This window comes from Chrysemys picta, chromosome 3 (assembly GCF_011386835.1).
Source record: "Chrysemys picta bellii isolate R12L10 chromosome 3, ASM1138683v2, whole genome shotgun sequence".
Classification (NCBI taxonomy): Eukaryota; Metazoa; Chordata; order Testudines; family Emydidae; genus Chrysemys; species Chrysemys picta.
In genome coordinates, this window is record NC_088793.1 from 206,949,081 (window position 1) to 206,975,379 (window position 26,299).

Sequence of the window (26,299 nt, forward strand, 5' to 3'; positions counted from 1 at the left end):
ATCTGTCTCTTTCTGGCATAACACATACTCGCTGCAGTCCGTAGAGGCATGAGATGTCTCTGTTGATGGAGCTGACTCTCGAGCAAGTGTATATCTTTTTAACATGTTTGAAGCACTTGTAATAGCCAATAGTAATCTAATATCTTTTAGCTACTGTGTAAAGTTAATATTATCCAATCACCAAGCAGCTTTCATAAAACCAAGGAAACATCTGAAAAAAGGGAAATGTGATTAAATTCTGCCAAGACCACATTGACAATCAAAATTAGTAAAAAATGTGTTCACCAATTTTAAGGTCAAGTTGAAGCAAACTCAAGAATACACCCCTTGTATGTCCAACTGTAAAACAATATTATTTGCCAATTAGGACAATGTTATGTTGGCTTTGGCAGACATTTTAAGAGTTGGCAATGGCCCCATATCTGAAAATCTTTATTAGGCCATGCCCTGAGACTGTGGCAAAATTCATGCTTTTATCACAAAACCCACAAATCTGATCGGCTAATTTAAAGACCACAAGTGATGGAGAATCTACCACATCGCTAGGTGAGCTGTTCTGATGATTAGTTACACTTGCCATTAATTTTTTTTCATCTTATTTCCAGTTTGAACTTTGCCATCTTCGAATTCGAGCCATTGGCTCTTGATATGCCTTTATCTGGTATTAAAGATATCTTTTCCCTGTGGAGATATTTACAGCCATGGCTAAATTTCTAATAAATTAAATAGGCTCGGGTCCTTAAAAGTCTCTCACTTTAAGGAGCTATCCTCAAATCATTCTGGAAGCTCTTCTCTGAACCCTCTCTAGTTTTTCAACATCTTTTAAAAACTGTGGACAGTAGAACCCCAACCCTCTCTCTTACTAAGCTCTGACCCTGAAGCCATGACTGAGCTAACACTCCCTTTGGAATTAAGGAGAGTTTTGCCTACTAAAGAAGTGCAGAATTGGGACACAAGTTCTTGTGGCAAGTGAGTATAATACAGCAAGTTCAATCATCATCACTGCTTCAGAGGTGCTCAATTACTGTTTTCCGTGTGTGTAACTATCTGGTATTTTAGCAGGCGTATCAATTTAAAGGCAACTACCAGACTTTGATTGTATCTTTTAATTTTTTGTTAAAAATGTCGTAAGACACAATGAATACAAGTACTGCAGTTACATCAATACAAAAAAAGCAATACAAATTAAGCGTCTGAATACAAAAATACATTGAAATACATGAACACCAAAATGTAAGCTATCGCACTAATTCAGAATTGTGTATGCATGAAAAATTAAATAAACTTTTTTGTATTAGACAACTTAGGTATTCTCCACTTTAACAGTAATGTTCTTCTAGTTATGTACTTCACAATTTCTTCTATATACAGTATAGAATAAAATACTTTAAAAAGATATGACATTTTAACTCCTCAATATGTGATAGGTATCTTTTACACTAAGAATATTGACTGCATGAATAAAAACAATGCCTTACATCAACTACTCTGAAAAGGAGGATCAACATTTTCCTTTTACTTCATTTATGTATATTTCAGTAAGTAGGTTTGGCTTGATAAGTAAGACAATTCTTGTCTTAGTCTCTCTCACAGTAATGTACATCATATTGCTTGAATCTATACAATCATACAAAAGTGGCAATCATTATATCTAAATGTTGATTATGAAAGAGACAGCTTACACATATACAGGTCTTCCGAGTTGAATTCATAATGACTTATTTACAATGAAAGTGCTTTTATCAGATCTAACATGATAGAGGGTCTTTTCTACATGTCAATTATTAGTCTCCCTGAAATTGGAAAAGTATTATATAGAAAATACTGTGCAAACACTATAGCATACTGTGAAACTGCATGTGGTTCTGAGATTAGCAGCTGAAAAGTGTTGATAATTATAATTTAAAAATAAATAAAGCAAATAGGTAAACCAGTTACAAAACAGCAGAAAACTGCAATATTCACAACCGTAAAAAGACTTAATAAATCAATTGCTAACAAAATGGCGAAGCAGTTGGATCAAAAGTCTTGAAAACATCTTTTAGTGACTTATCATCAGATTCCCCACTCGGATCGTTATCTTGCATTTGATTTACCTGTCCAGGCTGTCTAACTTGCCTTGGATCACTGTACTGTGGTCTGATCAATCCTGATAAAGCTTGGATAGGAAGATTATGCACTGCTGGTGCAGTACTGGAGTGCTTAGCCTGAGATTTATTGATGCTATTTGCTTTTTCTAAATTGGCCTCTGCTGATCCTTCTGTATTTTTATCCATATTTGGGACAGACTTCTGTGGCAACATGTCTTCTGACAGAGTAGATTCATTTTTGCTAGTATTTTTCAAAATACTTTTTTTCTGGTTCTCTCCATTCTCTCCTGAATTAACTGGCGCTGGGTCTAATGAAGATGAACTGTGGTCTCTTGGATCATACAAACTAATACCACTAAGTATTGAGCTTGGAGTTCCCAATCTAACACCCGTTGATGATAGTTTGGGTGCATAAGGAGGCAGAATGTCCGGGTCAGATTTACATATTACAGCTTCTGAGGGCTGGGATGAACCAATACCAGATCTGGTTAGACGAGGGTCAAATTTTGGAGGATGAGAATCCTTTGTGATTCCATGGTGAGTATCTGTACTAGACAGTCTGTGGAGTCTGGGATCAACATTTTTTTGTAAGCGAGGATCTCCTAATTTGCTTGAACTACTGGCATGCAAATCTGCAGATTGATCCAAAGAGCCACTTCTGCTTGTTATATTATTTTTTGCTTTTGCTGCCAGTCTTGGGTCCGCTGGCATTGCATTTGGATGGGGATCACTTTTTAAATTACGTAATTTATTAAGCCTCTGGTCAGCTATAAGTGGAGGAAGAGGTAAATTAATTGAAGACACCGGGTCAGGTTTAGGCAAGGGTATTGGAAGTAGATCTTCAGGAGCCCATACAATATGTTTAGCAAAGTTTGGTTTGGTCAGGATAATATCCATTTTAATGTGGCTAAACTGTCGAAGCTGAGATCTCGGATCCCTTAATGTTACACCAGGTAAAGGTTCCAAAGGTATTAGAAAAGCTCTCTCTCTCAATTCTCGTTCTGCATCCTCTTCATCATCATCCATTCCTTTTTGCTTGACCTTAACTCCAGTGGGTGCATGATGTAAATCTAACTTTGTTCCACCAACAGAAGAACTTGCAAGACCACTTTCATTAACCTTTAACATTCTGGGATCCCGTGCAAGCCTTGGGTCAAAAGATGACGACTCTGTAGGTTTCCTAGTATTTGATCTAGGAGTGGATCTCAGTCTCGGATCAACAGCCTGGTTTCCTGTACATTTCTCTTTAGCAAGTCTTGGATCAGTAGGAACAACCACCATATGTTGTTCTGTGGAATGTTGTTGCCGATTCCTAATATTTTCAGTTTGTTTCTTTAAGGTTTTTAATATTGATTTAACACTGCTTCCCTCTTCCTCTTCACTACTGGAGTACCAGTTTACATTATCATCTGAAAGAAAACAAAGATTAATCAAACAAATGATCATTGGAGATTTAATAGACTTTGAACTAAGTATAATTTCTTAATAACTGGCTTTTGTCTGATGTTAAGACTTAGCAAAATAAGGTAATAGCAACTATAAATTAGGATCCCAGAAATCAGCTAGTGGAAGTGAGCAAAAATAAAAAATAAAAATCTAGTTATAACAACTTAAGAATAAATACTCAACTGCTGCTTTCTCTTCTCTCGTATACCTCTTCCAATATTTTTGTGTCAGAAAATAACTATTCCTGTCAACAATTCTAACTTAAATTTCATAAAAAATGTATTTTTGAACACATGAATCTTGATGTAAGTGACCTTTATTGTTGGTTGAGGGGGGAAAGACAGGGCTTGCTGCTGTCTTAAATGGATAAGGTGGAAATGCTGAACCGCTACTCTATTTCCCTTTCATATTTGAAACCCAAAATGTAAGGGATTCAGGGAGAAATCAGGTTCCAGAAAGGGAGATAAGGGAAGGTATTTAAACAATATTAGATTATTGAGAACAAATTAACAACCACTACTGCAGTTAGTGGGAAGCCCTGTAATTGTAGTATCATCTTCCAGCCCATCAACATCACCTCAGTCAAGTCTAGCATAAGTTTCAACCAACTCACTTTCAATCCATGCCCCAGTCTCACCCAGACACTGAATAAGATCACTGACTGTTTTGGACCAGTCAGATGAAATGAAGACAAAGCTGAGTGGCATCCATATACTGAAAACACCACAGCTCATGTTCCCTTACTAACCCTTATAGCTCCCTATAAACATTAAATAATAGGTGTTATAAGATGAAATCCAGAGGACTCCATGTGTAAGCACCTTAAGAGAGGAGGAGCAGTTTCTTACTACTACCGCCACCTTCTGAGGATGCTCTACAAGGAAAGAACTGAGTCACTCTAAAGCAGCCCGTCTGCCACTGATGTGATTTGAAGGTGAGTCAGCAACACATCGTGATCAACAGCACTGAAGACAGCTGATGGATTTAATAATGCCAGCACGAACACTATCTTCATCCATTGCCAGGAAGAGAGAATCTACCAATGCAGTCTATGTCCCAGATAGGATCACACCCAGATTATCATGGAGGTCTGAGATCACTAGATACTACAAGAGTTGTCTTGCCACAGCCTTTTTGATAATCTTGAACTAAACTGGAAGACAGGACACAGGGTGATAGCTGGGCAGATTGTCAGCATCTGCCAATGATTTCCTGGGCAGTGGCAGAACTGATCCTTCTTTAACCGAAACAGGTAATCTGCCCTCCCTTCAAGGAAGCAATAGAGTCAAAGATTAGGGCCAGAAGGGACCACCGGATCATCTAGTCTTGTCTGCTCTAGGTCATAGGCCACCAACACCACTCAGTATCCACACTCTAAACCCAACAACTGAAGCTGGATCAAAATATTACAGCCCAGAGGAGACTGGACTGCAGAGAGAGAACAGGAATGCCTGAGGTGCACCAATTCCCACGGCACTTCAATGGCAGGGAAGTGATTAAGTGAGCCATACCCAGATAGGTTTCAGAGTAGCAGCCGTGTTAGTCTGTATCCACAAAAAGAACAGGAGTACTTGTGGCACCTTAGAGACTAACAAATTTATTAGTACCCAGATAATTTCTGTCAAATGACCAGCACCAACACTCTAAAGCAGAAAATAAAAAAACCCCCAAGATTGCTGTCCACCTGATCTGGGGGTAAATACCTTCCTGGCATCACATATGGCAATCAGTTAGGCCCTGAGCAAGTGAGCAAGAACCAACCAGCCAAGCACCTGAATGCTCGGTGTCACCTCAGAGCACTGGCCGACACCGTCCAGTGTCCCATCTCCAACTGCAGCCATCTCTGATGCTTCCGAGGAAGGAGACCAACCCTCCCCCACTCTTAATATACTGGGCGGGGGAACCCCTTCCTGACAACTGCAGATGGCTGGCTGAAGCCCTGATCCATGAGCTTTTAGGAACACAAGACATAAACCAAGAGTGAGCCCCAGAGCTGCTAAGCTCTGCCCCGCAACATCACAAGCAACCACTTCATACAACTGCACTCATAAATTTGTGCAGATCTCTCTTAAAACTGATTAAGTTGTTTGCCCCTGCAACTCCTTTTGGGAGGCTATTCCATAACCACCTTCTAATTTCCAGCTCCAATTTGTTCATGGCCACTTTATACCCAGTTGTTCTAGCGCTAGCACTGTCCTTTAGCTTAAATAGCTCTTCTCCCTCCCTGATGTATGCCCCCTAATGTATTTATAGACAGCAATCATATCCCCGTCTCAGATTTCTTTTTGCTAGGCTAAACAAGCCAAGCCCTTTCAGGGTATGTCTACACTGCAGATGAAAACTCGTGGCCGGCCCATGCCAGATGACTCGGGCTCACGGGGCTCAGGCTGTGGGACAGTTTCACTGCAGTGTAGACTTCCGAGTTCAGGCTGCAGCCCAAGCTCTGGGACCCTCCCACCTCACCGGGTCCCAGAGCTTGGGCTGCAGCTTGAGCCCGAAGTCTGACACTGCAATGAAACAGCCCCACAGCTCGAGCCCCGCAAGCTGAGTAAGCTGGCATGGGCCAGCTGTGGGTTTTTAATTGCAGTGTACACATACACTCAGTCTCCTAAGACTGGCCATCCATTCCCCAGCGTGTAGCTGAAATTCTTATTATTAGACCCTACGTGCATGACCTTGAACTTTGTATTATTGAATTTCATCCCATTTCTGTTGCTCCAGTTGTCAAGGTCATCCAGACCTTCTGTAAAATATTCTGATCCTCCTTCTGTATTGAGGATGCCTCCCAAAATTGTATCAGCAGCACACTTCATTAGCACAGTTGTACTTCTGTCCCATGGTTATTAATAAAAATAACGAATAAGACTGGTACCAAGACTAATACAGTAGAACACCAGTTGTGAACTGACTGGTCAACCACATACCTAATTGGGAACCAGAAGCATGCCACCAGGCAGCAACAGAGACAACAACAACAAAAATTTGTTAAATGTAAATTACTAAATAAAGAGAGAGTTTAAAAAGAGATTTGATAAGGTGGTTGTTTCATTTACATTAAGAGGGTTAAAAGCAGCATTTTTCTTCTGCATAGTAAAGTTTCAAAGCTGTACTATGTCAACATTCACTTATAAACTTTTGCACAAATAACTATAATTTGTTCAGAGTTATGAACATTTCAGAGTTAGGAACAATCTCCATTCTCAAGGTGTTCCTAACTCTGAGGTGCTACTGTATTAAAGAGCCCACAGAAAAACTAAAGAACAGGTTAGGAAAAGAAGCAAGGAATAAGTTATTCAGTTGAAATTAAAGTAGGAACTTATATAGGCATAGTGTAATTAATGGAAATAGTCACAAAATAAAAATGGGAATATTATACTGACACAATATAAAAGAACATTTTTGTTTAGAATGTAACAGTTAACATTACCTTCTTCCTTGCTCATTGCCCTCTGAGACTGACTGCTGATTGGTTCTCCATCTTCTTGCTGTTTTTGACTAAGTCTTACAAAAAGGGCTTTCTGCATTGCTGGAAGAAAATCCGGTACATTAATAGCAGGTTTATGGCCTGTTTTACTGACACGATCTGACTCATTTCCACTCTTATGTGAATCTTGAACAATGAGGTGAGCCTGGTGATCAGTAAATTCTCCATGCCATGTTCCATCTGCATATACAATATTAAAAAAGAATCAGCTAATTTAGTGCTAACAAATAGCCAGAGAAGACTTTACAAAGCAATATTAATTGAAATAAATTTGAGAATATTTATAAATCCCACCGCATAAAGGTTAATCTTTCAACTATTTCATATTGAAACAGGCTGAAACATGACATACAAACTGCAAAGTCAGCTCTGATTTTTTCCCCAATCGAAAAAAACTGTTTATTTTATTTGCAAAAAATAAAATAAATTGTAACAAAAATCTTACAATTCTCAAGCTTTCACCAATTTGCACACATATAGTGTGCTAAAATAAACTATAAAATGATACTCTCCCCTTGGCTAGAACACCAGTAAGAAAGGGTTTTATCAAATCTAATGTGAATAGAACTGTTTTTTTAAGGGAATACCTGCATCTACAAACAGAGAGAAATGTTACATTAAAAATATTTTAAAATTGCAAAGATGAGCACTCAAAAAATTAGGAAACATCAGAATTAAGGTTAGCACTGCAACTTTAATTCTATAAATTTTGAGAGGTGGACAGAGCTTCTCTACTGCCTTGATAAATGAGGAAGATTGAGGGTGAGAAGCCAGATTTTACTAGACAATACCTGAAAGTTTCACAAAACAGCCATATTGGACCCACAAAGTGCTGAGGCAGTCACTCAAATACATTAAACAGAAAAAGCAGATCTTAACTGAGGCAGTGTTTGCATTAAGACTATGAGTAAAATTAAGAGAGTGGTATTTAGGATCCTTGTGTCTAGTCAAAATGAAAATGAGGCTCCTGAATATCTTCCAAATAGGAGGGTTTTTATGCAAGATGACTTCTTGGTCTGAAGGAGAACAAGGACAACCACCAGCTGTTCAGGATAAACAAGTTCTCAAAGATTCATCTAGTTTCAGGTTAAAAGTTAGACTCTACCTTGATCTTAGCAGAGAAAGTGAGGTTACTTATTTGTAACAGGAGGTTCCTCGAGACATGTGATCCCTGTCTGTATTCTACTTGTGGGTACACACCATGCACCCGAAATCAGAGATTTCTAGCAAGTAGTATCTACTGACCTGCACGTGCACAGTTGTTCTCCTCATGTTCTGAACCAAGGGAGTAAGGGGCAGTGTGGACTGACACCTCTCCAGTTCCTCCTTTTTACTGTGCATCTAGTCATGATTCGGAGCAGAGGGGAAGGGGGGCAGGCAGTGAAATACAGATAGGGACAATACATCTCGGAGAACCTGTTACAGGTAAGTAACCTCCATTTCTTCTTCGAGTGCTGGTCCCTATCTGTATTCTACATGTGGGTGATTGGTTAGTAGTGAGTAGTCAAAATGATTCATCAAATATTATTTTATCAACTACATTTGGTTAATAACATAGTAAAAGCATCTTGATTGGTTAATAATTAAATCAGTGTTTTAATATCATGTACTGCAAAGAGCCGCAGAAGACAAATTAAAGAGCCACTTGTGGCTCACGAGTCACCGTCTGAGTATCATTGAGCTAGACATTTGATTTACAATCTGCATGTAATACTTCTAAAATGTGTTATACATTTTTCCTGTATGAATAACTTATATGGTGAGAGACAAGATGCAAGGTAATATCTTTTACTGGACCAACTTCTGTTGCTGAGACAAGCTTTCCAGCTGACCAGAGGAAAAGCTCTATGTAGCTGGAAACCTTGTCTCTCTGACCAACAGAAGTTGGTCCAATAAAAGGAATCACCTCACCCTCCTTGTCCCTCTGATACCATTGGGACCAACACAGCTACAACTACACTGCGTACGGAGAGTACAGAACAAAGAGCTGAAGGAGTCAGAGGGAAGAAAACTGACTGGCTTGTTTAGCCTGATGCATTAGAATTCTTGTAAATGCTAAATTCTTGTAAATAAAGACACTAGTCCTAGTGTCTTTACTTCAGTCAGCTCTATAGAATGGCTCTCTGCTAGATTTTTTCTCTTTTTTGAAAGTTCTAGAATAGCTTTTTTCTTTTTTAAAAGAAGGTTGTTTCACAATATTCTTTAAAGATACATCTCAAACAGGCTATTTTTTCTAATATTTCTCTTGATTATTCTAGAGATGCAGTAATACTTCAGAAACATGTCTCACCAAGGAACAAAAACAATTTTGAACACAAACTTACCTCCTGTGTTATTAGTTGGCTGAAAGCTATGTACAGCTTGATGTGAATAGTAATTGTCATAGAAATCAGCTGGGTTCTGAATAGATTCATAATTGATATTCTGCTGTCGTTCACCAGGAATTTGCTGATACAGTGGGCCTGGTGGGCAATGATTCTCTCTGGGTATATTCATCATATGTCCTTGAACTCCTGGAGTGTTGTATGGTGCACCAATGCCTGGTGGTGTTAAAGGTGGACCAGCTTGCGCTTGAATTGGTATGCCAGTTTGACCCTGTGGTCCTAAAAAGCCTGGTGGAACAGGTTGCAAAGGAGGGCTGTGTGGCATTGCTGGACCTTGGGATCCTGTACATTGGTGATGCCCAGGAGAACCTGGGTGCATTACTGGTCCATTATGTCCTTGTGGTATGCTGGGACCAGGCCCTGGACTTGATCCTGGATTATACATATGCTGAGGATGTGGGTCATTTCCCTGAAACTGTGGTCTTGGTGGTGATGTGCTGTTATAGAAGGTTGGTGGCCTGTAGATAGAAAACTGACAAGTAAAGAACAAGCACATATACATGCTACACAAAACCAGATTGCAGTAAATATAATTTATATATTTTAAAAAGGCAACATTTTAAAAAATACACTTTCCTCTCCTTGCCATACCTTTCTAGAAGTTTGGAATGACATCTGTCTTCCACAACATTTTACCCTGTCCCTATGATAAACAAGTCACTGCTTTACTAAGTACGACGTGGAACGGAATGATTGGCTTTACATCAGAGGAAGAACAGGAAGCAGCAAAAATTGGATTGAAAGTAAATCAGAGAAAACCAAGATGATAAATGTAGGAAACTGGACAACACATGCAAATATGTACGTGGATGGAAAAGAAATTGAACAGGTAGAAGAGTTGTGCTCTCTGGGGAACATGACACTCGAAGGTAGCTGCGATAAAGATATCCACATGAGATGAGGAAAAGCAAACATCACTTTCGGAAGGATGAACATCTGGTCAACAGAGATCGCCACACCAAACTAAAGGTCAGATTATATCATGCAATTGTATTAAGCACGCTAGTGTACAGAGCGGAGACTTGGCTGATGACAGTAGCTAACAAAAAGAGATTGGAGGAGGCTGATAAGAGATAGCTCAGGAAAACATTACGTATTTCAGGGAAAGACAAAATAACAAATGCAAGATTGTGGGAGCTGACAGAGCAGAACATGTTAGAAAATATCAAAGAAAGCAAGCTCATGTGATTGGGACATGTAAACTGAATGGAGGGTGGGAGACATGCTAAACAAACACTGAATTGAGTACCTGAAGAAGGAAAGAGAAAGCTAGGAAGGCCAAGGAACAGGAAGAAGACAGTAAACAAAGGATATTGACTGTGCTAGCATCATCTGAGACGAAGTATCACAACTCGCTAGTGACCGTGATTGGTGGAGGAACTGGACTACCTGATGTGTCAGCTGTACAGGAGAAACTAAGGTCTGAGGTAAACACTGTACTTAATACTGTAAGATATCGTCTGTTTACTTTAACCTGCACGAATATCACTGATGTATGGATGTGAACAGCACTAGGAACTGTATTTTCTTAGTCGAGTGGTTCTTCAGACCATCAGGGAATGATTACAGTTTTTCCATACTGTAATGGTTTCCCTTTCCATTTTTTTCCCCAAAGAAGAACTCTGTGTAGCTTGGAAGCTTGTCTCTTTCACCAACAAAAGATATAAGATATTACCTCACCCACCATGTCTAATATCCTGGGACCAACATGGACAGAAAAACACTGCAAACAACACTTTTTCACCTAAAAGGAGTGGGGGAGTTAGAATAAAGCTGTTTAGATTCCAAATGTTCTTGGGGATATCTGTTCAAATCTTTTTGGTGCCAAGTAGATATGAGGTTGGCAGGGGCAAACTAATTCTTATAGTAAACGTCTGTCCACATTACAAACACATCACATTGTGTGCCACAAATCCATCACAAATGGCAATCCTGAGTAGCCCAAGAGTGGAGCAGCAGAATAGTTTTTGCCGTCAACAGCAACGTGTATTGGCAGAACTGCGTGTGTAAGTTTGCTCACCTGCCAAATTACCAGTTTAAAACATCCCAAGACCAACCAAGACCTAAACTCGAAGAGCTTTGAAGAAATCCAACTCAACGGGACCAGATAAAACTTTGTATCTAACAATTAGGTCTAAGTTTTATGGGAGGTGGCTGGGTAAGAAGAGCTCAGGTAAAGGCAGTGACATCTGGCAGAGCTGCAATAGTAACAACGAAGACCCGGCACACAGTTTCATCAGGGAGTTCCTTCACTGACTGAAGTCAAGAAAGAGCTGACTATCAGGGAGACTAGAGGGAGATGGAGGTTTGTTCACCATGCAAAGGAAGGTGGGTTCATAGTCATTCAGAGGACTGGAAAAACAGAGTGAAGGGAGTGAATTCCTTGCCTGTTTCTTCTGGGAAGGTCAAGACCCAAGAGTAGTAATCCTGTGTACAGGGTATTAGATACACAAAAGATACTATAATTATGATGGCAAATAGTGGAAATTCTCCCCCCCCCCCCCTCCAAGTTAGAAAGCAAATTCTGGAAATCCTCAAGACTATCAATTTCTTCTAAAAATGTAGTGTGGTCCATTTCTCAAATGTTTATAAAGCCATTTTTCATTCTAAAACCTACTTTTTTCCAATCTTGTGTGCTAAATCCACAGTAGGTTTCACAACTATCTCAAACAGAGATGGAATTTTCTTGAATTCACCAGAAGGATCTTGAAAATTTTCTGTATCAGACTCAGAAAATGAAAATTGCTCAGGTGGAGTTGGCAGAAGTCCAACTCCTGGAGGTGGCTTAGGAAGAGGAACTATGCCACGCTTTCTGAGTTCCTCCAGTTCTTTTTCATCTTCATTTTGTGGCTCCTCTTCAGTATTCAAAACCTAAAACAAAGCAATGCAGTGAAAGTTTTTATTGTACTAAATTTGCACTGAACTTAACATTTCATTGTAGCACTTCATTTTATATTTTAAAAGAATTAAGCTGCTCTGTAATAGTATGTCTATTATATATTGCCTGCCATTTAATATCGAACTCAGAAGAATTCTAAATCCCCCCTCAAAATTTCTTCTAGGTCAGCCAGGAATTAAACTATTTCTGCAATATGGGAACATACACTTTTAGGAGGTCCATATCCTTTGATCAGTAACTTCAGATGATGGAAAGCAGTAACATGTTCTAAAATACATATATTTCATGGTATATGAGTATACATTTAAAAATGAGAGAATAGGGAGGTTGTCAGAGGTGGTAAAGAAGGGTGAAAGAGTAGAGCAGAAAAAATAATGGATGGAGGAAGAGGAGAGAGGTGAAAAAAATGAAGGGGAAAAAGAGAGAAGGAAAAGAGAATTCATTTTGTAGCATGTGGTCATAGAGCCAAACTTCAGGGCTGAGATTTTCGCAGGGAGCTAGGATGTTAAACATCACTGGGAGATGGGTGCCTATCTCCTTTAAACCCCTTGAAAGATCCCATCCTATATTTATTCCATTTGACTACCTTGCCACTCAGAAATAATTTTCACTTACTGTGCCAGTATAAGCATTACTCACCTTATCTAGCAGTTCTTTTGTTTCTTTAGTTAATGGAGCATGAGAAAACTTGCACTTATCCCCTTGGTAACATTTTGCTCCTGTATGATAGAACTTGCAAGGAAATTCATGTAGCAGCAAAAATATTAAGGACTCTAACAGGTAGCAACATTTAATTTGCATAGTTTGGAACAGCTTTATGAAGTAATTTTCAGTGAGACTTCCACTGCTCCTAAACAATTATCATGTCCAGAATCATATTTTAAGCATAATGACCAGACTAATAAGCAATTCACTGTTTAATCCCATTTGACACTGTGCTAGACTGATTATATGTATTTAACCTGCTCCCCCCAAAAACAAACAACCCCTCCAATCCCCTACTAAAGTCTAACTTCAAGTCTTTATTAATCTTTAATATATGAAATAACCTAATAATCTGTCAAACTAAAGCCAATAATTACAGAAAAAGATGAAGTTCCCTCCTTAAGACTATCTAATTTTTCCTACTGTAAGCATCTCAATATAGTGAAGTTATATATTATTAGATATAGTCTCTTCTTGAAGCAAGAGAAATTTAATCCTTTAAACGATGTATTACTTATGACAGGGATTAAATATGAAGTTTTATCCCGGACTTTAAATGTCCAGGTATTTATCTGTTTAAATTAAAATTTGTACAATTTTATTATCAATCAATAATCAAAACCTGTTATTTGTATTAAAAACCATATACTGGTCAATGAAATTTAGGGACAGATTATGTGTAAGAAAAGGGAATCTTCACTGAAGTAGGGGGGGGAAGGGGGAGAATGGTTGAAACAACAGCTCTTGCGGTTTTTTATATACAGTAAAAACTGTGTTATCCGGCACTTTATCAGCCAGAAAGCTCTATTAACTGGCATTTCTGATATCTCCCAATACAAATCTTCAATCTAGTAACCGGGACTAGTATACTGCCCAGGAGATTATGCAATTGCACATTCTGCACTCTATTTTTATGGAAAAGAGGCAGAAGACAAGTAAGCAAGCTGATATCAGGGATTTATTCAAAAAAGCAGCTTCCAGGGTGTGTCATAGGGTCGTTACAGATCCAGCCCAAGCTCCTACACCGTCTACATCCACAATGATAATTAATGTTGATAATAATGACCTTGAGGCACTGCAAGATCTGAAGTGCCTTCTGAATGATCAAAGAAAGATTAAATTATGTTCAGTCTAGTTTCAGTGTTAACTGTATTTTTAGTGGTTTGGGTGTATGCCATGTGCTACCCATAGTGATATGTAGTGTCATAAGATAACCTACTATATAGAAAACTTCACCTGTATACACCTAAGTGCTTCAAGAAACCAACCACTCTGCAGTGCAGTACTTACTACTGGATTGGTGAGTATCTGTATGCTATTTAATGTATTTTATTCATTTTACTGTATTCTAATTATTTGAAAATTGGTATTCCATTGGTAAATATAACTCTTAGTTAATTGGAATTTTTGATTAACCGGCACACCCCATTCCTCCATCATACTAGATAAAGCTTTTACTGTATGTTTAACTGGAATTTTTGATTAACTGGCACAGACTCTCATTCTGCCGGATGACAAAGCTTTTAATGTATGTGCACGCGCACGCACACACACACACACTCACTCTCACAGCTTTATAAAGTGTGGTTCTGCTCTAAAAAAACGATCAAGTGTTATTGTCAGGTTCCAGGTTTGCGCATACAATTTGAAATATATTCAGTTTGCAAATAAACTTTTTTTTAAACTGCCAGACTTTCAAACTTAATCCAGGTTTTAAGAGTTAAACTATGATCTTTCCTTGTCATGGATTATCAGCAGAAAAGGATCTGCAGGACAAATTATACCCTTAGTGACACCCATGCAACCAGCTGCCTTCAGTAGGATTTGCACAAGCATAGCTGATTAAAATTCAGTGAACAATTCTGTTGAGGAAGCAATGAAAGAAGAGACTCCTGCTTTCTCTCTCTCAGTTGTGTTGCTAAATGGAATAAAGAGCAGTAAAATTCATTTATTCATTAAAGCAAGCTAATCTGACTCTGAATTCCCACCCCAAAAACTTTAACTTTATTTTAGATTGGTAAGGGCATTTCAAAACAAGCCATGCCATTATTTAGATCACTAAAAACATCACACACACTAAAGCAATCAAGGTAAGATTACATAATTGTCAGCAACCATAACATCCAGTTCTCTCTCTCATACACAAAACCCTCACCATCCAAATTCAATAGAAAAGTTTGATTGCTAGTCAGGGAAAAATTAACTCGCTTGCACAGTTAAAACAACTCCAGTGAATACAAAATACGAATCAGTGTTAACCATCCATCACACAACTGCACATAAAAATTAATGCCTTATTTTTGTTCATGAAATAGTTGTACCAACTCTGTGGCTTTGTATAACCATGCACAATACACAAGTGCTATTTTAATAATTCAAGACTGCAGACCAGATTTGTGCAGTCATTTACATCTGTGCAATATGTGAGCAAAGTAGGTGTACAATGCTATTCAACGAGGAGTATTTTATACTCACTTTACACAGGTGCAAGTAACTCATTCCCCCCTCCAACTCCAAAAAGTGTTTTGTGTGTGTGTGTGTTGGGAAAAGCCACCTTGTCCCCATCCAGCTCTTATCCTCCCTCTCACACAAACCTCTCCTGCCCCCTCATTCAGAAACAGGATCAAATAATGATGTACACCAGCTCCCTGTGCTAAGGAGGTATAGGTAGGGTTACCATATTTTGTGCCTCCAAATGGAGGACACCCCACGGGGCCCCGGCCCCGCCCCCAGCCCCGCCCCAACTCCGCCCCCTCCCCAAAGTCTCCGCCCCCTCCCCTGCTTCCCGCGAACATTTGATTTGCGGGAAGCCTGAAGCAGGTAAGGGGGGGGGGGGGAGGAGGCGCAGCCCCGGCCGACCACCCCTGGCCCGCCCAGCACTGCCGGCCCCCGGCGGCCCAGCGCACCCCCGCTATCCCGGACCGGCTCCCGGCCCTGCGGCCCAGCGCACCCCCCGGCGGCCCGGCCCCGCGACCCCGGACCGGCTCCGCGGCCCAGCGCACCCCCCGGCGGCCCGGCCCCGCGACCCCGGACCGGCTCCCGGCTCCGCGACCCAGCGCACCCCCCCCGCTACCCCGGACTGGCTTGCGGCCCCGCGGCCCAGCGCACCCCCCCCGCTACCCCGGACCGGCCCGCGGCCCAGCGCACCCCCCCCCCGCTACCCCGGACCGGCTCCCCGCCCGGCCCCGAGGCCCGGCGCATCCCCCCCCCCGCTACCCCGGACCGGCTCCCCGCCCGGCCCCGCGACCCGGCGCACCCCCCCCGCTACCCCGGACCGGCTCCCCGCCCGGCCCCGCGGCCCGGCGCACCCCCCACCCCCAGCTACCCCGGCCCGGCTCGCGGCCCCGCGGCCCGGCGCACCCCCCACCCCCAGCTACACCGGCCCGGCTCGCGGCCCCGCGGCCCGGCGCACCCCCCCGCTACCCCGGCCCGGCGCACCGCCCGGCTCCCCGCCCGGCCCCGCGCACCCCCCCCCCCCAGCTACCCCGGCCCGGCTTGCGGCCCCGCGCACCCCCCCGCTACCCCGGCCCGGCTCCCCGCCCGGCCCGGCGCACCGCCCGGCTCCCCGCCCGGCCCCGCGCCCCCGGCTCCCCGCCCGGCCCCGCGCCCCCGGCACCGGCCCCGCGCCCCCGGCTCCCCGCCCGGCTCCCCGCCCGGCCCCCGGCCCGGCCCCGCGCCCCCGGCTCCGCGCCCGGCCCCGCGCCCCCGGCTCCCCGCCCGGCCCCGCGCCCCCGGCTCCCCGCCCGGCCCGGCACCATGCCCGCGACCCCGGCCCCGGCCGAGCCCTCCATACCTCCCTCCCGATTTTCCCGGACATGCCCGGCTTTTGGGGATTTCCCCCCGGACGGGGATTTGAACCCCCAAAAGCCGGACATGTCCGGGAAAATCCGGACGTATGGTAACCCTAGGTATAGGATGGTACTTAATTGCACCTTCTGCTCCAGACTGGAAGGACATGGAGATCTTGAAGTTGTCATATCTCATTCTTACCACAGAGAGAGCTGGCTGCTGTGTTTACCATTTCCACTGAAGGAATCAAGAGGTGGCTATGATGTTGCAGGCTCCCTAATGTACGTCTTTATGGGATGCCAGACAAATAAAATATGTGGTAAAAAGTAAACTAATTTCTAAGAGTTCTCAATTTTAATCTTCCAATAGTAAAAAGGATTTTAAAAATTAAGTACTCTATAATTTTAACTTGTCAATGTTGCTTTCATAAAAACAAATTCATGGGATAAAAGCTTGTGAACTAACTGTAATGTTTAATTTTTTTATATATATAATCGGGTTAAATCTCAAAAGAAAAATTGTAAAGAATCCATGGAAAATACCTAACTATAATTTGAAAAACTTCTCTCTTTCACGCACATATCACCATACACTAATTGCACAAACACTGCAAATGATATTTCACAATAAAATAGTCAGTGTGTTTATAAAGTGTCTAAAGAAAAATCAGATTATACTAAAATATAAAAACCTTAACTAGGATTATAATTCAAATATAGTTTTTCCCAAAGGATATTATGCAAATAAATGCAGTTCTCTCCTTTGGTACAATAACCCTGTATGTAAAACTTGCAGATTTCCTTTTTCTTCTCTATCTCTGCATCATGATCAAATTTACATTGGTCTCCCTGTAAATATGACAGAAAAGGAGAGACAAAGATTATTAATTCTAAATGCTGAATTTATTCAACTTCATATTTTAACAATGATGCTTTCATCCTGTTTATCCAGTTTTGAACTTTTCTCTCTATTGACAATACATGTATTTAACAAGTGTGTCAATTTTCTTGAGATTCCAAAAAGAAGTGGAGATAAAGAACATTTTACTACATTCTCAGACTAGGGTCCACAGAGTATATGCTGGTAGTCCATGGAGAGTAGGCTGGTCACATGGCACTGGTTTTTTTCCTCGATTCCATCTGGTAAATTGCATTAAAAGAAGCTAAAAATGGACAGGTTACTCACCTTGTGCAATAATCGGAGTACTTCGAGATGTATCCCTTTATGGGTGCTCCACTTTGAGGTGCGTGTGCACTTGAAGTGGTGCACTCATAGGGACACTACTCGAAGAAACATTAAATAGTTTACTAATATTATCTTTCAATTTAAGCAAATGCTGTAGTTGTTGCAAGAAAATTATGTGATCACAAATGCAAGGGGAGGTGGTTTATGCTATGAAAAAGTATTAAAAACTATTATATAAGGGGTGCCCATCTAGACAATCAAAAAAATCATATAAACTGTATTACTTTACATTATGACTAGTTCCATGGAAAGTTTTACACAATAATTTTTGCAAGTACTTTCAAAAAATAAAGTAAGTTATCTTACAACTGTTTTACAACTTTATAAGGGGAGGGATAGCTCAGAGGTTTGAGCATTGGCCTGCTAAATCCAGGGTTGTGAGTTCAATCCTTGAGGGGACCATTTAGGGATCTGGGGCAAAAATCTGTCTGAGGATTGGTCCTGCATTGAGCAGGGGGTTGGACTAGATGACCTCCTGAGGTCCCTTCCAACCCTGACATTCTATGATTCTATGAACTGTAGGTGGCACTAAATACTCATCATATTGGGAACCATGGAATTTAAATACCATAACAGACAAAGCCATGAAAATATTCAAGACTATTTTATGGCTATTACCTTATATTTCCACCAGGAATTTGGAAAGAGCCTAATTACATTTTATTTTTACTTTGGAAGTAAATAATGAAGAAAAAAGTTCACAATCATGAAAAGACACAGATAATTGTGTACCTCCAAATTCACAGTGGAACTAGGAATAAGCGACATAATAAACATTTTTGACATACACACATCAAATTAAGAGCAAATATGTAATTTTTCATAATTTATTTCAAATTTTTATATTATATCTTATAATTGATTAAAAGATTAACTTTGGTACCAGAGAATTAAGCTGCACTGTATTATTAGTTTCAGAATGATGCAATACCAGAATCTACATAATGGCAGGCTAGCATGCCATGGATTATGTCTGGCTCTAATATTCTAATTCAATTTCTCTTCTTCCTGCTTCCCAACCCCACCTAGCTGCTGAGGTTTTTCAGGTCTGCCTTTATGGGATGTTTGGGAAAGCATATTTTCCCCCTTTCTTAGGCTGGAGAGAGAAGTATCTTTGTGCATAATTAAAGCATTGTTTTTCACTATATCTCAAAATCTATAATATCCAAGAAAAGATTATTTTTAAAACAGAAATGAATCACTAAATCACCCTTCATATGTCCAAAATTAAATATAAAAAATACAGATTACATATTACACTAATTTCAGATTCTAATATTGCTGGACACAGGTGTATTTATCATACTGTAACTGCTAATAAGTGATCAATAGTATATTATTTTTATATAATTTACATTGCACAGTGAAAGGATATGTAGTTTAATAGTTTTCCCTCAAAAATTTCTCTTGCATTTATTTTATTTATACTTCCTGCCAAAAAATACTAAGGCAAAAAACCAAAGTTACATAAAACAAGTTTTCCTGATATTAGCTAAATTGAAATAGAATGCCCACCCTTTCCCCGACTCCCGCTAGACATATATACATGCATATAAAGTATATATTTACCTTAATACATCTTCCCTCGAGAAAATATTTACAAATTTGTTTTCCTTTATGTTCCACTGTATGTTGATTTATGAATTCCTGACTCATATTCACCCATTTCTTCACTGGTTTGCCTTCCTATAAAAGGGAAATAAAAATATTTTAAGTTTATGTGTTACAGTTACTATTTTAAATATATTTGCAAAACAACAATTACAGCATTCAAAGCAGTAGTTACCCCAAAGTGGAATAAAATTTCAAAATAAAATGACAGTAATTCATGACTTGAGTGTTTTCAGATTACTGTACGCAGTTCAGAGAAAGGCTATTCTATCTCAAAATACAAAATAAAACCAAATATGCATTTTAAATTTTCTTGATGTTCTAGTATTGTTCTGTAAGACCAAGTAACGTAAAATTCTTGGGTGAAAATAGCAAGCTTTCTGTTATAAATGCAACAAATTTAGAATCTTCTTTCAGATACCATAAAGATTTGTACATCTCAGTTTTGCAAATGTATACAAGAAAAAAATAAAATATACCACTATTGTATGGGACACAGTAACTAATACTTCATATATTCAATGATCTCAAGACAATAACGTTACAGTTAGATTAGTCACTAGCTTAGGGCCCAAATACAGCAACTAGGAGTTCCCTCAGGAATGCCAGAATACTAACAGTTACTAGCCAAGCAGTATAAGCCAACTCTCAATCCTGATATGAAGTCTCCTTCCATTATATATTTTAATGTAAAATTTTAGTGGTTGGTATTTTCTTCTTAAGGAAAAAAATCAGAAAGAAGACAACAGAATGGTGCTGATGGGGTCTTCACCACCCTCTTCAGTCACTTTGCCAGTCTCAGAACCCTCCTCTCAGGAGAGGATGCTCCTCTGGCTGGGACTTTACTTCCCAATCCAGATTGAAAATAATCAATCAGGCCCACTACAGAACTGTTTGCCTCCAGCCAACTGGACCTCCTCGTTGGATCTGCCTATTAGGAGCCAATTGTCCAGGTATGGGAAGATGGTATAACTGTTTCATCTCATCTGGGCCACTGCCATGGAGAGGACCTTCCTGAAGACTCTGCGTGCTGGTAGTAGCCCAAACCGAAGTACTCTGAACTGGTAGTACTCTGGTCCTACCAGAAATCTGAGGAACCATCTGTAGGATGAATGAATGTCCACATGAAAGCAACCATCTTTCAAGTTGAGAGATGTGAACCATGTGCCCTTCTCCTTTTGATTTACAAATAAAGAAATTCAGCTGATGTAGATCAAGAATGGGCCTCCCTCCTCCTTTTTTCTTCCTGTCCTGCTAGGGCCTGTCTGTATTTGTCTCTTCATTTGCATCCTTCTCCAAAAGGAGAGTTAACTGGATTATGGTACATGCTCCTTTCATTATTCTATCTATAGAACCAGGTTGAATGGGGTCCTGTAGAACCAGTTGAGCAAGAATCCAGTTTGCAGCCAGGGAGTGGGAAAGAGCCAGAAATGGTGGTTATTTACCTGTAACTAGAGAATATTTGAGATGCATGAGCCCTATCTGTATTCCACATATGGGATATACATGCACATCATACACTATACCTTCTCCACTGCCCCCCGTGGAGAAAAATTCCCTGGGGTGGGGAAAAAGTGGAAACAACTAACTAACTACACTATACTAGAGTCTAAAAAGAAGAAAAATACTAAAACCAAACTCAATCTATTTACAGAAATGACGCAGTAGCAGAAGGTGCTGAGGACACAGAAGATTCTGACTCAGACCATGCATTGGTAAGAAGAAACCGCAGAGGCACTGGTCCGCATCATCCCTTATGTCCTCAGTTCAGAGCATGAGGAGAACTATAGCGCACGTATAGACCAATAAACACGGCTTACTAAAAAATTCCAGACTCAGGTGTATGGTGGGTATGCATGGAATATACATAAGGACCATCACTTGAAAAGGAACCACAGTTTAGGCTGTCTAAAGAATAGAGTAAGAGTCCTGACAACTGAAAAGATGAACAGCCGACACTGACTACAGTCTAACATTTTATTTTAGATGAAAATGAGAAAAACTTGTGAGGAAGATCAATGGGAGTAGGCAGCTAGGAACTGAATCGAGTCTCCCAATCTAATTATGCTGGCTAAAAAAAACCCCAGTGATTTGGTGCCAGCAGGTAAGCCAATTCCTCAGAACTTGAATTAATCCTCAATTAATTAAGATGCTATTAAAGCTTCAAAGTTAACATCCCATTAAAAAGTGAAGTTTATAATTCTCTTGCTAGTATTGTTTCAGTCTTTCTGGGTGCGGACTAAACAAGACTATTTTCTCAACTGGATGGGCTAGGAACTTCCTTTCTTAGAAAAGAGTTAGCTTAACCTCTGGAGAACAGAACAAAATAGGTAGAAAACAATTAGGCAATTCTGTTTACATCTCTGTTAACAAGGAGTATCCAGGTGTTTGCAAATATATGTATGTGTTTGTAACTTCAATTCCATGTACCTCTTGAAAGCCATCAGGTCCTTTATTGGCCCCTCTCCCCCTTCCACGATCTTTACGCTTCAACTTCTTCTGAATTCCACGCCCTCGACCAACACCAAAACCCCTTTGTGCAATACCTGAAAAATATTAAAACATATTTCAGATACCTCAAAGAAAAATGACTATTCTTCAGAAGCAAAAAGCTCTTTAACGTGGCCTCCTCTTTAACTGACATGAGAAACTAGAAGGAAGAGTAGATATAGTAACTATATAGATACTACATTTCAGCTGTAAATTCCTTAACATACCATGTATAATATCAATTCCCTTTAAATACCCTTAATATTTAAAGAGTACATATAAAAATCACTGAAATATTGATGTTACCTTCATATGCACATAACAAAATACTATTTTCTGCACCCACAGCTCTCTCTCTCTCCTACACATGATGCAATCTCTATAATCACAAATAGGCTTAGAAGGATTAGATTTTTATTGGTAAATGTCAAAAGTCAATTTCACTGTACACACAAAAACCAAGGGAAAAACATTTCCATTGATAATAATCAAAATTTACAAATTGGCAAAGTAAGAAAAATGTTGCTTGAGAACTTAAGAGTTTGATTTAAGGCTATTTACTTTCTATATTTTAACATATAATGTTGAAAATTTGTGTTGAACAGTGACAAAACTTTAACATTTTGAATCTCAATGTCTACTGTAATTACACTCTCCCAATTTCCAGCCACTATGAACATTTAAATTTGGTAAAAATAAAAATAAATACTTAAAAATAAACATCAATATTATCTCTCAAAATTATAAAAAATAAAAATTGAATTCTGCCAATCCTAATTATACAATAGAAATGTTCCCAGAGAACAGTTGGGTAAGATAAATGGTAAATCCAATATTTTCTTCATTTAATTTACTTTAACCACCGTATTTCCTATTTAGTTGGGTAAGAAGAATTGTTTATGACATCAACAAAACCACGTGACTCAAGTGCCCATAACCTGCTAGTCAAGGGAACCATATTGGAGGTACCATTACTACCAATTTCTGAAATTTTGTGAAACTTGAAAAAAAACTTTGCATAGAGAATATTCAACAACATTGCATTTTGGTTTTGTATTTTGTGATTTTAAATAACTGACAGATCAATCAAAGCCTGTGGACAGATACTTTATACCTATTTTAAACTAAAAATAAACCCCAATGAAACAATTGCAACAACAGTGAAAAAACAATTTTATGAATTAGATGATACCCAGGCTTTAGAATCAGGTTATTTTCATTACCATCTTTTCCCTTGCAACCCTTCTGAAACAGAGGCCCCTCTGGTGAGGGATGGATCTTCTCAGGCTAGTCATCTTCTCCCCTCCACCTACCTCTCTCTCCATAACTACCTTACTCCCTCCTCTCCTTTACTCACAAACCCCCGAGATTAATTTCTTAAGTGGATGCTACATAATATCAATGTCATGCATAATTAATCTATCAAGTAAGTTGTTTTAGGTATAGTTCCAATATTTATTTTCCATGAGCATTCAACAAAATTTTGAACATACGAAAATTTGTGAAAAAATGAACAAAAAGGGGCATGATCATGGCTAAGGACCAGATTTCTAAATGTATTTAGATGCCTATGGAAGTTAGGCATCTTAAGCACTTTTGAAAATCCCGTTACGTATCAATCTGCATGTTTAGGTGCTTAAATACCTTTACAAACCTGGCCTTATTCAAAATATAATTTTTCCCACCCAGCTCTATGTATGACACTTTCATAGAGTACATTATATAGAAAATAATTCTGAAGCAATATTACTACTCAAATACTTATACAACTGACAACAATTGGCAAGATTTAACTTATTTAAAAAATTACACTATTCACTGCAGAACACGGAACATTAACCTGGATATGCAGCACTGATCTGTGACTAGTATCAGGGGGTAGCCGTGTTAGTCTGTATCCATAAAAACAACAAGGAGTCCGGTGGCACCTTAAAGACTAACAGATTTATTTGGGCATAAGCTTTTGTAGGTAAAAAACCTCTGAAGTAGTGAGTTTTTTTACCCACGAAAGCTTATGCCCAAATAAATCTGTTAGTCTTTAAGGTGCCACCGGACTCCTTGTTGATCTGTGACTGTGTAATTTTTATTGCTGATATGTGTTTGCTAGCTGTATATAAGAAGAGGAGAGTTACCATCAGCACTTTGCATTTAATTACTAGCATGACACACCATAGATGCCTTCTGGTAGAAAAACTACCAGCACCCACCTACCGTTTGTACAGCTCTGACAGTTGGATAGTAGAGGCAAGATGCACTGAGGGCAGAAGCAAGACAAGAAAAAGCAACCCATAGACAACAAGAGGAAGACAAAAAAACCAAGAGAAGATGAAACAAAAAACAATGGATCCTATCAGCTATAGATAAGAAATGCTGTCATCATAAAAACAGTTCAGGTGTCAAAAACCAGCAAGATTTATAGGCGACTTCTGAAATACTGGACTTAAACTAAGAGAAACTACTGAAAAATTGGGTATGACCTATAATTTTGAAGTGTTGTTGTAGCTGGACTGGTCCTAGGATATGAGAGAGACAAGGTAGATGAGGTAGTATCTTTCATTGGACCAACTTCTGTTGATGAGAGACAAGCTTGTAAAAGATATTACCCTAACCTACCTTGTCTAATTTTTTTTCACCATTTGTAGGACACCATCCCATTCTGAAAGTTTCTGAAATGAACTAAATTAGCTATTAAACCAAACCGTACCTTTCTGGATTCCTTTCATCCCCTGTTTTTTCACTGGTTCTTTAGGAAATGGAGCTCCTAAATCAGTATTTGAAGTTTCTTTAGCTTTTCTGTATTGTTTTAACTGATCAGCAAAATCCTCCTCCTTTTCTTCTTCATTATAGTTACCAAAGTTATCATCACTGTAATTAGTGTATTCATCATATTCCTTATTTTTTAATTTTTTATTATGTTGTGCCTTCTGGGAAGTCATGTAGTTTCCTGATAAATGTCCATGCTGCATGAAAGGGGTAGTTGCAATTAGAAGCAATTTAACATCTCACTCTCCCAAACTCCCCCTTGCCCTCACTTTATTAAGATGGTTATTTCTACACAATTATTTTACTATCAAGTGTTTCATTATTTCCATGATTTCCACAATTTGCACAAGCAAACGTCATTGTTGTAAAGTAAAATTTAATTATTTAGTAACAAAATGATCATTATACTATAATTGTCCATTATGTAGCTTTTACGCCTTCCTCAGGACTTCTGATACAAATCTCTGTCTGAGACTGAATAATGGACTAAATGGACGTCAGTCTGATCTGCTACCACAATTCCTTTGTAATATCGCACTGTCAGGGGAATGTTATTCCTTTAAAAATAAGTTAAAAGTCATGGAAATATGTCTGTTGATGTTCCGTTTTGAAAAAAAGCTGTTCACAAAACAAAAATTTAGTACCTAAACTCATTTGGCAATGTACCTTTCACCTAGTTCAAATATACTTTAAATTTATTTGTATAAATACAAAATTTGCTAGCATATCAAATTTTTTACTATGATCAATCTACTTGAAAAGTAAGTTACATATAGATGATCATCAAATGTATTTAAAAAAAGAAAGGCTATGGCTTTTTCTGATAAATTAACAGATTTTTTGTGAGAGTGAATTAAAATGAAACAGTTATTTAAATATTTCTTTGAATTTTAGTTGTAATTACTAAAGCAGTAGAATGGCAGAACTGATAGGTTGTCTCAGGTACTGATCAATAGACAAACATTAGATTTACAGAAAGTAAAAAACACACTTTTTTCAGCTACTGATGTGACTGAAACTAACATCTAAATAAAATAATAATTATTGATGTATTTTAGAATCTGATGGAAAAGGAGAAATGTGATATTCCAATAAAAAAATTGTTAATAATTATGTCTACAGTAAAATCTAGAAAATTCAAGTAAAATCAGATTTCTTAACATTTTCCTATAGCATGATGACATTGATACAAACAAGTAAGTGTGTCTGTCTCTCAGTTAATCAGACAAGGTGATGCCAAATAGAATGAAGCATGCTCAGCTCCACTCTTTTTCCACTGTCTGCAGGCAGACTCTTGAGTTTGATGATTAGACTACTAGAGATATAAATAAATTAGGCTATCCAAAAGGTTTTTTGAAGAAGTTTTGCACTCAAGTCCTCATGAAAGTCTTCT

General features: G+C 39.3%; 1 protein-coding gene across 4 annotated transcripts in view; it reads right to left on the reverse strand.

Moving 5' to 3' along the window:
* Positions 1–1,091: 1,091 nt before the first annotated feature.
* The window catches only part of ZC3H6 (zinc finger CCCH-type containing 6), a 56,955-nt gene continuing 31,747 nt past the window's right edge, over positions 1,092–26,299 (reverse strand). For all 4 annotated transcript variants that reach the window (XM_065589928.1, XM_065589930.1, XM_008167041.4 and 1 more), the window contains exons 4-12: positions 24,848–25,103; positions 22,084–22,199; positions 19,612–19,728; positions 17,534–17,645; positions 12,943–13,052; positions 12,022–12,275; positions 9,345–9,862; positions 6,964–7,200; positions 1,092–3,499 (exon numbers count right to left, since the gene is read on the reverse strand). In XM_065589928.1, coding sequence (XP_065446000.1) covers positions 1,995–3,499; positions 6,964–7,200; positions 9,345–9,862; positions 12,022–12,275; positions 12,943–13,052; positions 17,534–17,645; positions 19,612–19,728; positions 22,084–22,199; positions 24,848–25,103 — 3,225 coding nt within the window. In that variant the 3' untranslated portion in view covers positions 1,092–1,994. The remainder of the gene's footprint in view (positions 3,500–6,963; positions 7,201–9,344; positions 9,863–12,021; positions 12,276–12,942; positions 13,053–17,533; positions 17,646–19,611; positions 19,729–22,083; positions 22,200–24,847; positions 25,104–26,299) is intronic.